Here is a 15732-nt window from a genome sequence, read left to right as displayed (position 1 = left end):
CTAGCCACACCGCTAGCGGTCCGCTAGTTAGCTTGCTTAGCTAATATGGACTTTGCTTTTGCCATATATTTCTTTTTACCGAAAGGCTGCAGACAGCCTCCACATTGACCAACCCACTATGTCATGCTAACACTTAGCTAGACGTGACAACATAATTGCATATTTAGTAACGAATGGCCAGCTGCCCACACGTTTTCTGAATATTTAAGGAGTTGGCTCAATCCCTGTTTACGGACATCGCACAGCTGTGTGCAGCCAAGCTAATGAAGGAGCAGCAGTCCACCATCGAGATGGAAGATGTCCCATCTATTTACGTGAAGACAATGATGAGCAAGGACGGGCCAGAATAAAAGTAACCCCAACCTCCTGGACTAACCCTAACCCCAACCCCTTGTCTCTACTCTCCACCCCCCTCTAACCTTGACCCCCTACCCCAACCCCAACCCCTTGTCTCTACTCTCCACCCCCCTCTAACCCTGACCTCCTACCCCAACCCCCTAACCCTAACCCCAACCCCTTGTCTCTACTCTCCACCCTCCTCTAACCCTGATCCCCTACCCCAACCCCCTAACCCTAACCCCAACCCCTCGTCTCCACTTTCCGCCCCCTTCTAACCCTGACTCCTGACCCCCGACCCCTAACCCCAACCCCTTGTCTCTACTCTCCACCCCCTCCTAACCCTGACCCCAACCCCAACCCCTTGTCTCTACTCTTTGCTCCCCTCTAACCCTGACCCCCGACCCCAACCCCCTAACCCTAACCCCAACCCCTCGTCTCTACTTTCCACCCCCTTCTAACCCTGACTCCGGACCCCCGACCCCTAACCCCAACCCCTTGTCTCTACTCTCCACCCCCTCCTAACCCTAACCCCAAACCCTTGTCTCTACTCTCCACCCCCTCCTAACCCTAACCCCAAACCCTTGTCTCTACTCTCCAACCCTTCCTAACCCTAACCCCAAACCCTTGTCTCTACTCTTTGCTCCCCTCTATTTCTGTATCCTGTAATCCTTTATATGTTTATATTTATCTTTATATTTATTTACTACCTCTTGATATTCAGTTTGTGTATGTATGTATTCATATATACTGTATATGTCTTCTGCATGCGATACTCTCAAGCACTTTTGTATAAGCATGATCTTACCTGGTATTTTGAATATTCAAGGCTTACTGCTGACATTTATGCATGCAAGATTTTGAACTATTCTATATTTTGTATATATTGCACGCCTCTTAAATTATTCTAGTCCTTCCTACATCTTATCCCTTCCCATCAATATTATTATATTCAGATTTTTTAACTATTAACTTTTATTGCAAATTGCATTTTATACATTTTCTTCTAATTTTATACTGTTATTTCTTAAATATCTTTTATTAGTCCGTTTTATCCTTGGGGGCCTGTGCCTCTGTGCGCACACACGAGGGAGCACACACATGACCACCAAATTTTATGCATGACACCAACATTTTCTAGCACTTTTTAACTTAGCACTTATGCATGTCCTCTTAAATTCACATTGTCCTTATTTTTTATCTTGTATAGAAAATATATCATGCACGAATTTGATTTTGCAATTTATAGATGTCTTGTGATGACACGGTGGTGCTCCCTCCCGGGTGTGCCTTAACATAGGCCCCCTCTTGTTTTTAATAGGATCTTTTTTATCAGGACCTGTGCAACACCCTGCCATAAAATAAACAGCACCTACCCAGGTAGCAGGTCCTCTTTGCTTGGGGACCACATCCTGGTCCTCCTTCACCGCCTCATGGTCGACTGAGCTGGGATCCGAACCCGGACTTCCCGGGGCAGGGAGCTGTCCTTTCCTTCTCACCCATCATTCTACACAGCAATACAAACACAACATACAGAAACATCCCTCTATCTACACACCCATATCTGCAATGACAGAGTCAGTTTAAGAATAATTTTCAACAAACAATGAATAACCACAATACATTAAATAAATTCAGGGTCATTTCAGCTTTTAGAAAGAATAAAAACCTTAGAGACATGCTGGTTAAACAGATCAGAAGTAATGAGAGGGACAGACACTGGGCTTTTACAGCCCTTAAATTCCTGTTTAACCCACATAGGGGAGCTGGAGCTTCAATAATGGATAAATTCATAAACTCTGGCCTAGAGGCTCAACCCCCACTTCCACAACGGAATCCCAGACGTGAGGTCACGGTTGAGATTCATCCCCTTCCTCCTACAGATACAACCATACCCATACTAGAGGACACCAATAACCTGGAAGTTTCCTCGCTGCCCCCGACTACCATCACTCACACCACACACAACGCTGTTCTGAGCAATGTAGCCTTACCTTGCAGTAACAGCATGTCACCTTTTCCTCCCCCAGATAATACACCTCTCCACCAGCAGAGTGAGCCAGAGCTGCCGCCCGAAAGAACCTGCATTACAGAAATCATTACTTAGGTTAATAGTGAGACGACAATGATCGATATGGTGGCTGAAAGCGACATGCTTAACATATCCACAGTATCTGAGAGGTCCACTTCTATTTTTAATAATGATTCGGCGGCAGCTCCAACCTCACCTGGGCGCCCGGAACCCCCGACACACACAATATAAGTTTTAGGAAAATACAAGACTGGACCATAGCAGTATATAAAAAGACCCTTTTCATAGAAGACTCAAACTTATCCCGGATCCCAACCTTCACCAACCCAGACTTACAGATAGACAGTTATCCCGGCGCCACATTTCACCACACCAATGCTATTCTTAAAAAAACTCACCCCACAACCCAACATGGAACAGGTCATCATTTCAGCAGGTCTTAAGAATTGTTTGCAGGAACAAGCATCCACTACCACCTGGAAACAACTTCAACAAGTGCTCAAAACCACCCAGATCATTTCCCTACAAGCCATTATCTATATCCCTCTAATCAGTTTTTCCAACAGGTTGGCACAGAACAAACAGGACCTCCTCACTAAACTCAATAATACAATAATCGATAAATGCAATTACTTACCTGAAATAAATCCGCTCCTCTTCAAGGTTTCAGATACAGACCCGGTACACTAGACAACAGAAACAGCAGCAGTCATCTTCAAATACTGGCAGCAACAATTAAACTAATCACTGGGGACCACTGTATCAATACAACTCCCCATTCCTCTAACATAACGAACTTTTGCTCCATCTTTTCTCTCTCCAATACACAGCAAGCTCATCTGGAAAAAGGACTCACTTTCATTCCGAATCTCCGAACCCTCCCACCCGGTCAGAACTCAGAAGGGACCTCCACACTTTCCACAGGAGACTTAAAGGGCCCATATTTAAAAAGATAGATTGTCATGTCTGTTATAGTATAAAGCAGGTTTAAATGCCATATGAATACTGTGAAAGTATTGAAACGTTCAATATACGGAGAAATACGCGCAGCCCGTATTCAGAAATTGTGCGTTTGAAACAAGCCGTCAAGATTTCTGTCCATTTGTGATGTCACAAATATACAATATTTAGATCATTACACGGTTTTAAACGCAAACATTCTAAATGTGTCCCAGTTTATTTCCTGGTTGCAGTGTATGTGAATGACATCAGCTGACAGGAAGTAAACATGGACCCAAACTGTTGCCTAGCAACGTAATTCTGTTGCAATTCCATTGAAATGCCCTAAAACAGAGCGTTTTCGATAAATACAGGCATATTCAGGCAGACAGTATGAGGAAAATAAAGTTTTTTTTTTTTTTTACATTACAGCATGTAAACATGATCTAGTAGTAACACAAAATACAAGTATGAACCTGAACATATGCATAATATGTCCCCTTTAAACTCCGGGTCTGTTTCCGCGATAGGGAGCAGAGAGAGCCTGTACCCTTCACTGGACCGTCCATTTGGGAACCACACTCCAACAACATTTCCCCAGAAATAACACAATTGATTAATCACAATTTACAAGCACTTTCCCACTGGCGCCCATTCCCTCACAGAAAACACAACATTACTCCAGAACAAAATACTATTCTTAAATCATTACGCAACAATAAGAACATAATCATCAAACCAGCCGATAAAGGCGGACAGATAGTCCTACAGGAGAGAAATAATTACATTTTGGAAGCAAACAGACAATTAAACAACACGACATATTACATATTACTCCCACATTCATTAGTTAGAAACCCAAACATTAATCAGGAACAATGATACAATCAAAAATACATTACAGCCATACAAGAAGAAAGAAAAAGAAAAAGAAAAATATATTATTTTTTTTAACCCAAACATAACCCTAACCCTACCCATGCGCTGCTTCACAAGACTAGTTACCATCCGAAGCATACATTTAAAGGCATAGTCAAGTCGCAAATCATTTGCTTCCATAGACTCTCATCACGTGAAGCAGACATACATAGTTCCATTTCCACTCTATTCCACAGTTTGAAACAGAGGGGATATTCCCAGCGATTCCTCAGATCCATCAAACGAAGTACGCTGGCATCTCTCGCCGCTGGCTCTGTGGTCCCTTCTCCTTTTGAGGCTGTCGGGCAGCGACCCCTTGTGGGGAATAATGGTACAGACCCAGCTGATCTGGTCCCTTTACTGCATTTGCAGAGTCAGTTTAAGAATAATTTCCAACAAACAATGACTAACAACAAATTAAATCAATTTTGGGTCATTTCAGATTTTAGAAAGAATAAAAACCTCAGAGACATGCTGGTTAAAGCCAACTTTAACAGACAGATCAGTAGTAATGAGAAGGACAGACACTGGGCTTTTAAAGCCCTGGAATTCCTGTTTAACCCAGATGGGGGAGCTGGAGCTTCAATAATGGATAAATTCAGCCTTCACAGCCACAACCTGGTTTATTGCATGATATGCCAGGCCTGTAAACTATTCTATATGTGGGAGAAACAGGAAATACTTTATTAACAAGGTTAAAACAACATCTTTACAGCATTGGGGAGAACAGACTGACCTCCCCATTGGTACAGCATTTTCAGATTCATCCCATTCAATATTTCAAGATCACTGGTCTACAGACATGTGCCACGTGGACAGGGGGCCACGACAGGAAAAGATATGGATAGAGAAACTTAAGACCAAAGCCCCACTCGGACTCAATATTTCTTAGTAACCCTACCAGAATAGTAGAGGCTGACGTGGGTATCTTGTTTAAAGGGACTCTATGTAAGAATCAGAAATTGCTTGTTAACAGCGACACCTTTGGCCGCTAAGTCAACGAAAGTCAGCATCGGGCTCGCGCTTGTGCTCGCTTTACATAGACATGAACGAGCATCGCTCAACACATTGAGGCGACACACGTCAGCTAAAACCACGATATCACTCTATATTTCAGCTGCTTGGCAGTAATGTTAGCTGACCAGACCAAGGTCTCTCCATGAATCACTGCTGATCCTAGTGTTGGCTTTTCCTGCCTCAGCCTCCCGACCACGGTCGGAGGGAACAGGACAGGGGAGACACCGGAGTTTTGGTCGGATATGATAACATTTCACGCTGCGGAGCCCCGTCACTTCACAAGACACGGGAAACCTCTGTTGATCTGGAGGAGCTGCAGCATTTATTTCTGCACAAACGTCCACTGTACATTCACTAGATATTCTCAGAGCTAAACTAACTCTTCTGCAGTGTGTAGTGTGCGCGCATGCATGTGTAAAGCTGGAGTGAAAGACCGAGCGAGAACGAGCGCGGTGCGAGTGAAGGCAAGCAGGAGGGCAGAGTAGCAGAGGAGCAGAGTACAGCAGAGACTCCGGCCCTGGAGACCAAAGCTACGGTCTCCCCCGCGTCCTCCGACCGCGGCCAACACTGTTTAACAGACGGGCTTCACTAGATATAACTTGGCGGTTTTGGTGCTTCCGTGTAGTTTGTGATGGAGTCTGAGTCTGAGCAGTGTAGCCACACGCGAGCGCGCATGGGACACCGACCCACAATGATTTACACGTGTAAGAAGTTACAAACAGTCTCTTTAAAGAGGTAAGGTAGAGGTAGAGTTGGTAAGGTCCTTCCTGATGTTCTCGGGGAGTGTTGTCTGAGCTAGCCAGATCTGCCTGCGGGCCATCATGGCTAACGACATAGCGGAACCGATGTCACGACTAAGCTGAGAGTGTGTGGACAGGGCCGCATCTATTAGGTTTCTGGTGTCCTGATCATCCGCACTAGTGGTCCTCCTGAGAGATGCTAGCAAGACGGCGAGTGCATTTCCTGCCGCTCCGCATGGGCAGCTGCATTATAGGTCCTACAAACCAAGCGCTCTGTCTTATCGCACTCCTTACGAGGACAGTGTGGATTAGCGGTCACTATATCTGGGGACTCAGAGGGGTACTGTGCCTTGGCTAGCCTCCTGCAGCCCAAATTAAACTGGACAATCCACGTCATCCAGTAAATGAGCTTTACCCAAACAAGAGGGACACTCACGGTGACCGTCGCGCACGTCCATGGCTGCCCCATAGAAACGACACATCTGGGGAGCCGTGATATTACCAGACAGCCATCAGTGGAAACTCAACTGCACTAAAGGTAACTCAAATTAACCCCTCCTGCTGCGAACAGTGGTCAATGGGGATATATGCACTCACTGGCTCCAAGATATAAACAAAATACTGCTTATGCAAACTAAAATCACCCCTTTCCTGTACGCGGACGTGCAACGGTGAACAAATAACCAATCCCACCTACAGCGCACAGAGGTTTAAGGGAAAACAGCAATTTATGCCCACAAAAATGAAAACGCCCTTTAAAACACGAGGGGAAAACAAGGAAAATCCTTGACTAAATACAAAGTGCCACAGGTCCGACTTTCAACCCTGGGTTACTGTGGTGAGGACGCCCGCTCTTTATTTCAGTTTATCTACATCACCACTCCTGTACGCGCAGGTATGAGGTGGAAAAAAAGAAAACTTAACTTGCAAAACAGCTGAACGAAGTAATTATGTAACTGCTCTCTATAACATTCCAAGAGGAAAATAATACTGCCACAGGCTACTCACCCAAACGCCAACAGGCTATGGGAGTAATCAACAGCAGGTGATATCACTCATCTTACCTGCAACAAACAAAAAGTTAAATTACAGGTAACACAACAGCAACGGTGATAAATCTAAAGCACCCCGCCGACAAAAACGACAAAATACAGAAATCCCAGGAAAACCACACCAATCCTCAGGGACACAAGGCGCCAGCACAATAAAGTGACGGATTATTGGCTTCCCGGCATACCTACCGGTCTCAGATGAGGCGAGAAAGGCAAAGAGGAAGAGGCATGGTTTCCGGATGTTTTATAGCCTACGGGTCAGCCTCTTAAGTCAGACACATGACTTTGTTGATATTATGGTCTCGCAGATAGGAAGAAGGACTGCTTCATTCAAGGTGAAGACCGTGGTGACGGTCAGAGTGAGGTCGAAATAGATCTTCATTATCGGAGCTTCTCCAGTAACTATAACAATTCTGATAGTGGAATGAACCATAAAGTACTTAATTGTTGGTAAGCCTTGAACTCACAAGCTAACATGCTTTTCAATGAAAAAAAAATCTTGGTGCAGTCAGACCATGTTTGGTCAAAGTGTATGTTTTATCATTTTACTGTCAGTAACCTCTGTCACAGTCCTATCAGACTGATCTAAAATGCCGTTGATGTATTATTTATGTATTCAGTCATTTACACATTCACTTCAACCCTTTATTTCAGACTTCATTAATTAATATATTTCAGCATGTATTCATATATTCCATTTATTAGTGACTTGATCCTCCATGGTATCACAGACCAATACTACATATTCATAATATAATATACACAATATACATTACAATCATTAATAGTGTTCTGTTTTAATTGTTAGCATATGTGAATTTCAGGTAATTGACCACTTACAAACTGGAAATGACACAAGTCTCTGATGGACATCAATCCAGCTGTGACTCTCTAACCACCCTCCACACTTTGTTTCAAATGTCAGTTGTGAATTGAATTGCAATCCTTATTAAAACCATTACATTCATACAGATTACTATCAAAAAGCATACAGGGTTAACAGATCACACATGCAGTGGGTTGGACAGTAACACTGCAGGATCATCCACAGGTCTTGCTGTCAACAGTTCTTACAAGGAAAACTATCCTCAGCCCACAGTGAGGTCTGACACATAATTCGTTTTTTTTTTCCAATGCTGTGAGCAACTAAAGCAAACTTCTGAACACTGATAAATTGGGATGGCAGCTGTTGACAGCAGATTAGATATGCTAATTCTGAAAGTTTGTTTTAACCGATAACCGACCCTTGTTAACCGATTATTAACCGTTAACCGACAAGATTAGTGCGTTTCATGCAACGGTGCACCAGCTGCAGTGTATGATTACAACAGACAACTGAGTCCACAGTTCACCCGACCGGTAGAGTTAGCAGCCACTTTCCGAGTAACTCTCCACCGCACGTTTAGTTTAGTTAATATTAATTTCTCATTTTGCTAACAAATGTTAACATGAGCTGTCAGATTGACAATAGCGAGCTAGCTAGCTAGCAAACTTTAACATGATTAATGGTAAAAAACAGATTTTTACAAAGAACACACAAGATAAAATGACTCAACTCACTTTGTAACAGTGTCATTCACCATGTCGTTGATAAAGTCATCAATTTGGAGATTTCTTAAAAAGCTCACACTGTTTCATTTGAAAGCTCGTTGGGCTGCATTTCTTTTTACAAATAAAGTTTATGTATTTGTTTTTCAGGTCCGTTAATACCAGTCAGAGTAAAGAAGAGGTTAACGGATAAGTCTGGTGATATATTCTATATTTTTACTCTATGTCAAAAAATCCCATGAAAGGACCAAAACCAACAATGAACGTATCCCACTAACAATTATTGTATGTGTATCCACATCCTGATATATCTTTCTCTGTGCCATAGAGCTCCACTGTTGTCCAAAAACTATTACAAACACCTAAAAAAGCCACTGTTGCACTGGGTGACATGTTCCTTCATTACCATGAACACACACACACACTGTAGTTTATGTCGTTAGTTGTCGTTGGTTGTCATTTGTTGGTTCTGTTGATGAGCAGCTCAGTTCTCCTTCTTTGTTACACACAATCAAACTGTCTTCATCTATTGCAACACAGCGGTGTTTCTTCAAGGACTGTGATCGAGTAAACAGTCTCTTACAGTGTGAACACCAGTATGGTTTCTCTCCAGTGTGGACACGCAAATGTCGGCTGTAACTATACGAACTATTGAAAGATTTCCCGCATTGGTCACAGCTGTATGGTTGCTCTCCAGTGTGGATACGAAGGTGACGCATGTAGTTACTTAGTCGACCAAAACCTTTCCCACATTCTTTACACTGGTACGGTTTTTCTCCAGTGTGGGTACGCACGTGTTGTTTGTACGTTTTTGAAATAGAGAAGCTTTTATCACATAGTTCACAGCGGAAGGGTTTTTCTCCGGTGTGGATGCGCAGATGAGATTTGTAATTACCTAACTGAGAGAAACTCCTCCCACACTGGCTACAGCAATATGGTTTCTCTCCTGAGTGGACACGCAGGTGTATCTTGTAACTACTTAAGTCACTGAAACTCTTTTCACATTGGCCACACTCATATGGTTTCTCTCCAGTATGGTTCCGGAGATGAAGACTGAAATGCCCTGACTGAGTGAAACTCTTTTCACAAAAGTCACACTGGTACGGTTTCTCTCCACTGTGGCTAAGCTGGTGTCGCTTGTATGAACTTAAAAAACTAAAACTTTTCGGACACTGATCACAGCAGTACGGCTTTTCTTTAGTGTGGACACGCATGTGTATCTTGTAAATACTTAAGTAACTGAAAGTCTTTTCACATTGATCACACTGGTATGGTCCAACGTGGTCACGCAGGTGTTTTTTGTATGAACTCTTGTTGCTGAAATGCCTCCCACACTGGTCACAGCAGTAGGGTGTTTCTTCAGCGTGGGTGTGCAGGTGTAGCTTGTATGTAGTTTGTTGGCTAAAACTGCTACCACATTGTTCACAGTGGTACAATTTCTCTGCAGTATGAGTGAGTTCATGTCTTCTTAGACTGCAAATCCGACTGAAAGATTTCCCACACTTCTGACACTGATGAGGTCTGCTGCTGTCCTTGTCTGTCTGTTTCAACTGAAATAAACAGAGAGAAGTAAAGGTCAGAGTGGAGGACTTGATAAAATACTGCTAGCCATAATATGTACTATGGAACTTCAAATGAACAATATATTGTCAATTTTCAGATAAATACCTTATTTGGATCATTTAAAGATGACATGAAGAGTGCTTTGGTATTTGTAGTGCTTTTTATTCCACCCAAATACTACTTTCTGTCTAACAACTTACAGTTTTAAAGGTTCATTCCACCCAAAAACTACTTTCTGTCTAACGAGTTAATTAATTTCAACTTCCACCTTTGACAGTATTACAGTTTAGCTTCTTGTTTTTCTAGCAATGTATTTCAGCTCAAGCAGTTCAGCTTTCAACTCTGCCAGTTTTACAATTCAGTTCCGCATTTTCAGCAGGAAATGCATTTTCTAGTTTGATTTTGTTGCCTGACCTTATTTACTACACGAAGCTGAGTAAATGGAATAGCAGCAGACAGAAGTGGGCAGAGCAAGAGAGAGCAGCAGAGGAGTGACAGTCATAATCCATAAAGGGCACTAATTTTTTTTCCCAGCACCATGTAGTGCGTGGCTCAAATGCCCCATATAGTACAAAAGTAGCCTGATTTTTAGGCCTTTGTGCTGGCAATAGCCATGGCAAGAGGTATATTTTCAGATTCTCCGTTCGCCTGACTATCCATCTTTATGCATGTCTGTCCTATTCTTGTGAACGCGATATCTCGGGAACGCCTTGAGGGATTTTTAATTTTTTTATTTTAGCACAAATGACCACTTGGACTCGATGATGAACTGATTATATTTTGGTGGCCAAAGGTCCAGGTCACTCTTGTGAACATAATATTTTAGAAATGCCTTGAAAGAATTTCTTCAGATTTGGCACAATAGTCCACTTAGACTCAAAAATGGACTCGAACGGATTCGATTTTGGAGGTCAAAGGTCAACGTTACTGTGACCTCACAAAGCACATTTTTGGCCATAACTCAAGAAAACATACAAGTTTCAATTTTATTTGTCATATGCATTTAAAAGTACAGTGTACAGTGAAATGCATTTTACCCTGGCTTTGGTGGGCAAGGTCACCATGACCTTGAGAAATCATTACAAAGTAATGTTGAATAATTTTTATTACCATATTCCTGCCCTATATAGTTCAAACAGAACGTGGTTTTTAAGTGGCAAGTTTCTTACTTCTCACATTCGGCAAAGTTGTATTAGCCAAGAAGGTAAAGAAGTCACAAATGGATCCTAACTTCAAACATTCTGAAATTGGCCTTTAATCACTGCTTTTAACCAAAAGTCCTATTGCTTTCTTTTTCTCTGATTTCCAGATATCTGACATGGCGATGCATCGAGGGAGAATGTGTCTGGAAGGTCTGCCCGTACTTGTTCGTGACAGTTCAGAGAAGCTTTTCCTGAAATGCCTGGTGAGTACAGTATGGTGCTTTTCATTAGTGCACATTAAATGTCATGCACATGCTGCTAATTGTCTTCTATGCCTATAATCTTGGATGAGAAATTTGCTTTAAAATGTAGCCAGAATGTCAAGATAAACACTAGACCTGCTACCAAACTATTAGTGGGCTAGCTGAAAGGCAGAACACTCACGTTCTTCCCAATATTTATTGTATGATTGCTGAGTAATCAAACCAATGTTTTCTTCACAGCTTAATTTATTATCATGTTTTCTGTTCACGAGTACTCGATCTGAATTTGGTTCTATTTCTGGCTTCAACAGGACCCTGATCCAGATGATGGACAGACCGTAGGTGTCAAGATGGGTATCTTCACTGTTCTCGTAGATGATGATGCACTTACCCCGTTTCCGATAGTCAACAGTATTGCTGTTGTGTTGGAAGAGACCATTGTCCTCACAGATCTACCAGACCTCCCCACTGCATTTGCCTACCTTTTTGGCCTGCTCTATGCCTTGAACATTGAGTTTCCAAAAGAACACAGGTACACTTTTGAAACTTTTCAGCACATCTTCATGGAACATTCCACCAGTTGTTCACAGCGCTTTATGAGCTTGAAAACCGAGCGCTCACGCTCAGCTATTCCTTTTACATTGTTTTTATTTTTTCCTGTGCTAGCTGGCCAACTCGGCCTGTGTTACATGTCAAGGACTCAGTATTTTACCTTGGCAACTGGTTTGATCTACTCTAGGCTTATGGAACATAAGCTGTATGTGTCTTAAAAGAAAGTTTATAAAAAACATGATGTGTCAATGTTAGAGCTGGGACGATTCACCTACCTCCCGATTCGATACCATCACGATACTTGGGTGCCGATTCAATATGTATTGCAATTCTACATGTATTGTGACTTGATGTTGCAATTTGATATTGCGATTTTTGTTAACTTTTTTTGACACTAGACCATAGGAAAAAGTTGAATCATACACTTCTAGGGACTTTTACTTTGAAAAATATCTAAATGAATACAGTAAGAATGTTTGATTTTCAGCATGTATGTAGTCAGAGATGTCTAAAGTCAAATATATCAGTCATTGTTAGGAATTATTTATTACATTTTTTCCAGTAACACAAAAATCAAAGAATATTGGGTTTTGGCCACCCCAATTCGTTTGCTTGTGAAGATTCCTACACCACTGAAACAGTTTGAAGTGTTTAGTTTTGTTGACAGTTGCTCAACACTGAAAGAATGGCATAGTATAAATATAACATGGAAACAACTAAAGGTGGTGAGAGTGAAAATGATGAAATGACACTCGTGTTGGTCCAGCAGCATTGCAGGAATGTGCACAAGTAAACAAATGTGTGAACAACCAACAAGGTGTGTTTTAGTCTGTGGTGTCTGTGATCTGTGACTAAATACTGCAAAATGTTAATTTCTATTTGATCTCACCTCTTCTGAAGAACTCATTTCACCGGCTTATTGGTGAAAGTTAATGTCCTCCAAATGCTTTTCTTCGCGTCAGCTCCACGTTTCACCTCTGAAATCATCAAATAAAGAGATTGGTCAGAGCAGCAACATCCACTAACACAATAAAACAGCAGCATTACTGTGGCTAGTAGGCAGGGCTCTCAACTAATGTTTTTCACCATCCTCCTGGAACCGTCCCGAAATGAATGTGGACCGTCCCGAATCTGTGTTTTTCTACATTATTATTAATTAAAATAATTCACAGTGACCTTTAACATAAATAAAACATTAGAAGTGATTTGTTTATTTTTGTTCATAAGTATAACATTTATTCAAAACATTTTTTTTTATTTAAAAAAGTAATTTTATTGGTTTGTTATTTATAATTTGCATGTTTGTTTTGATTTTGATGTTAACAATGCAGCCAAGTCAAAATAAAAAAAAGCCAAGAGTGATGTATTAATGTAATCCAATGCGAAGGATATACCGACGAAGAAAATAAGCCCTCAATGGAATACAGTTCACTCGGGTAACTCAGGCAAAGGCTGCAACACTGGAGGACACTTTTAAGGGACACTCAAGAAATTCCCTCAAGACAGTGACGAGGCAAAAACGATTACAGAGGGTTTGTTATTTTATACTTTAGTTTAAAAAAAATAATAAAACAAAAACATAAAGAAACAGCTCGGATGCAGTCATTTTTTCTTAATGCAACGCAGAGCTATTCAATTGTCAAACATATACATTGGATTGATTTTAATAACTTTAACCCTCTTAGACCCCTAATAGACCCAAAAAAACACAAATGAATTAATTAGTTGATAAATTAATTAAAATAAATGTTGAAAGTGTATAAGGATTTAGATCATTATGATAGAAGTATATGATGACCATTCTCTATTATGTATATTTGGTGCAGAATTTAACCATTTTTTACATTTGGAGAATTGATAAAAATGATCAATAATCCCTCTAAAATACCACATTAAGACACCAAGACCTTGAGGAACACCATAGAAAAAGCAATGCTGTGATTTGGAATCAAAAACATTTGGAGATAAATAGATGGCGAGCACTTCTGTTGTGTAAACTGCTCAGAAACCCCCCTATTGTCAGGTTTACACAACAGAAGTGCTAGCCATCCTATCTCTATCTCCTAATGTTTTTGATGCCAAATTCAAGCAGGCTGTGTAAATTGGTGTTTCTCCAGGTCTTGGTGTCTTAATGTGGTATTGTGGAGGGATTATTGACCATTTTTTATCAATTCTACAGTAGTAAAAAAAATGTAGCACCAAATCTATGTAACAAATGGTATCAACCAAGAAATTGCTGCAACAATGTATGAGACATAATAGATCATGGGGATGACCATCATATACTGTGATAATAATGTTCTAAACCCTTAAACACTTTCACTATTTATTTTAACTAATGGAGTCATTACTTTTTATTTCTTATTAATGACCAGAGCAACTTGACACACAGTGCTGAGCTGCATCTCAGATAATCTTCAGTTTCCCAGCTTTCAGATGATGTTCACCACTTCTATGTGACATCTGTTGACCTGCTATCTCCCCCTAAAGACCCCCTGTACCTCCTGTCCCCCACCCTATCAAAGAAGAGGGTGGCATGGCAAGGGGTTAAAATGATGGTGTGATTTTTAGGGGGATGTATCCAAACAAAGATGTGTTCTTCAGCCTGTATAACATGATGTGTAGACCAGGACATCTCAGTGACTACAGTAACGTTAGGCCCTAGTCTGAACCTTTGTCCCCAGTGTTCAACACGACCGAAATAAACTAAGATCAAAACAACACACAACCTCTGATTCAGTCAATGGAAATGTGACTTCTGTGTGTCTCATCTCATCATAACGTTAACAGAGCTTCAGCCCCGTTTCACTGCACTAACGTAACGTCACGTTACTCTTCAGCACGAGACACCACGTTCACCTCTGTCCGTCATGTCAACAACAGTTTAAGATAACACAACGCTCACAAGCTGAAACCGACATGAAGCAACAAACTACAACCAGCAGCAGCGGCCTAGCACAACACAGACAAGCTAACACAAGCTAACACAGGCTAGCAGCGAGGAGCCGGGAGAAAGCCGCTACATTAGACTACCCAGACTAACCATCAGTAACCACTCACAACCCAGACAGACCAAGAACAACAGAGTGACACACACAAACCTGCTGCTCTCCCAGTGTCTCTTCTGCTAACACAAGAAGGCCTGTTGAGAGGAGGCTGGCTGGCTGCTGCTGCTTCTTCTTCTGCTGCTGCTGCATCTTTGGTGTTTATTGGCGATTGGCAAACCAGTTTATAGGCGCACTACCGCCACCTACTGGACTACTGGAGTGTGGAGCAGTGGATTGGCCCGGAAAAACAAATAAAAGAAATAAAAGAAATAAAAATAATAATAATAATAATAATAATAATAATAAAACAATTATTATTAATAATACTAACAATAATAATAATAATAATTAAATTATCTACATTATTCCTGTTGCCCTTAAGTAATTAATTAGAAGATTGTGTACTTTCTTAGATGTCTTTCCTCAATGTAATATTTCCATCATCTATTCCTGATAGCAATTCCCTTCTTTCTTTGTCATATTTGTTGCACTCTATAAGAACATGCTTGACAGTTTCCGGTTTATTACAGTGTGTGCATAGTCCAGATGGGTGCTTGACTATTCTATGGAGTGTTTGGTTTAA

General features: G+C 41.3%; 1 protein-coding gene across 1 annotated transcript; it reads right to left on the bottom strand.

The window, feature by feature from the left end:
• Positions 1-7810: 7810 nt before the first annotated feature.
• On the bottom strand, positions 7811-15335 carry LOC141763909 (uncharacterized). The gene is made up of 3 exons (XM_074628694.1): positions 15204-15335; positions 12992-13079; positions 7811-10132 (listed from the first exon to the last, which is right to left on the bottom strand). The coding sequence occupies exons 2-3, from the start codon at positions 13007-13009 to the stop codon at positions 9014-9016; spliced, it is 1137 nt and encodes a 378-aa protein (XP_074484795.1). The 5' UTR covers positions 13010-13079; positions 15204-15335; the 3' UTR covers positions 7811-9013.
• Positions 15336-15732: the final 397 nt, after the last annotated feature.

The sequence above is a fragment of the Sebastes fasciatus genome, chromosome 3 (genome assembly GCF_043250625.1).
Source record: "Sebastes fasciatus isolate fSebFas1 chromosome 3, fSebFas1.pri, whole genome shotgun sequence".
Classification (NCBI taxonomy): Eukaryota; Metazoa; Chordata; class Actinopteri; order Perciformes; family Sebastidae; genus Sebastes; species Sebastes fasciatus.
Note: the sequence above shows the minus strand (reverse complement) of the source record. Positions and strands in the feature narration are given on the sequence as shown.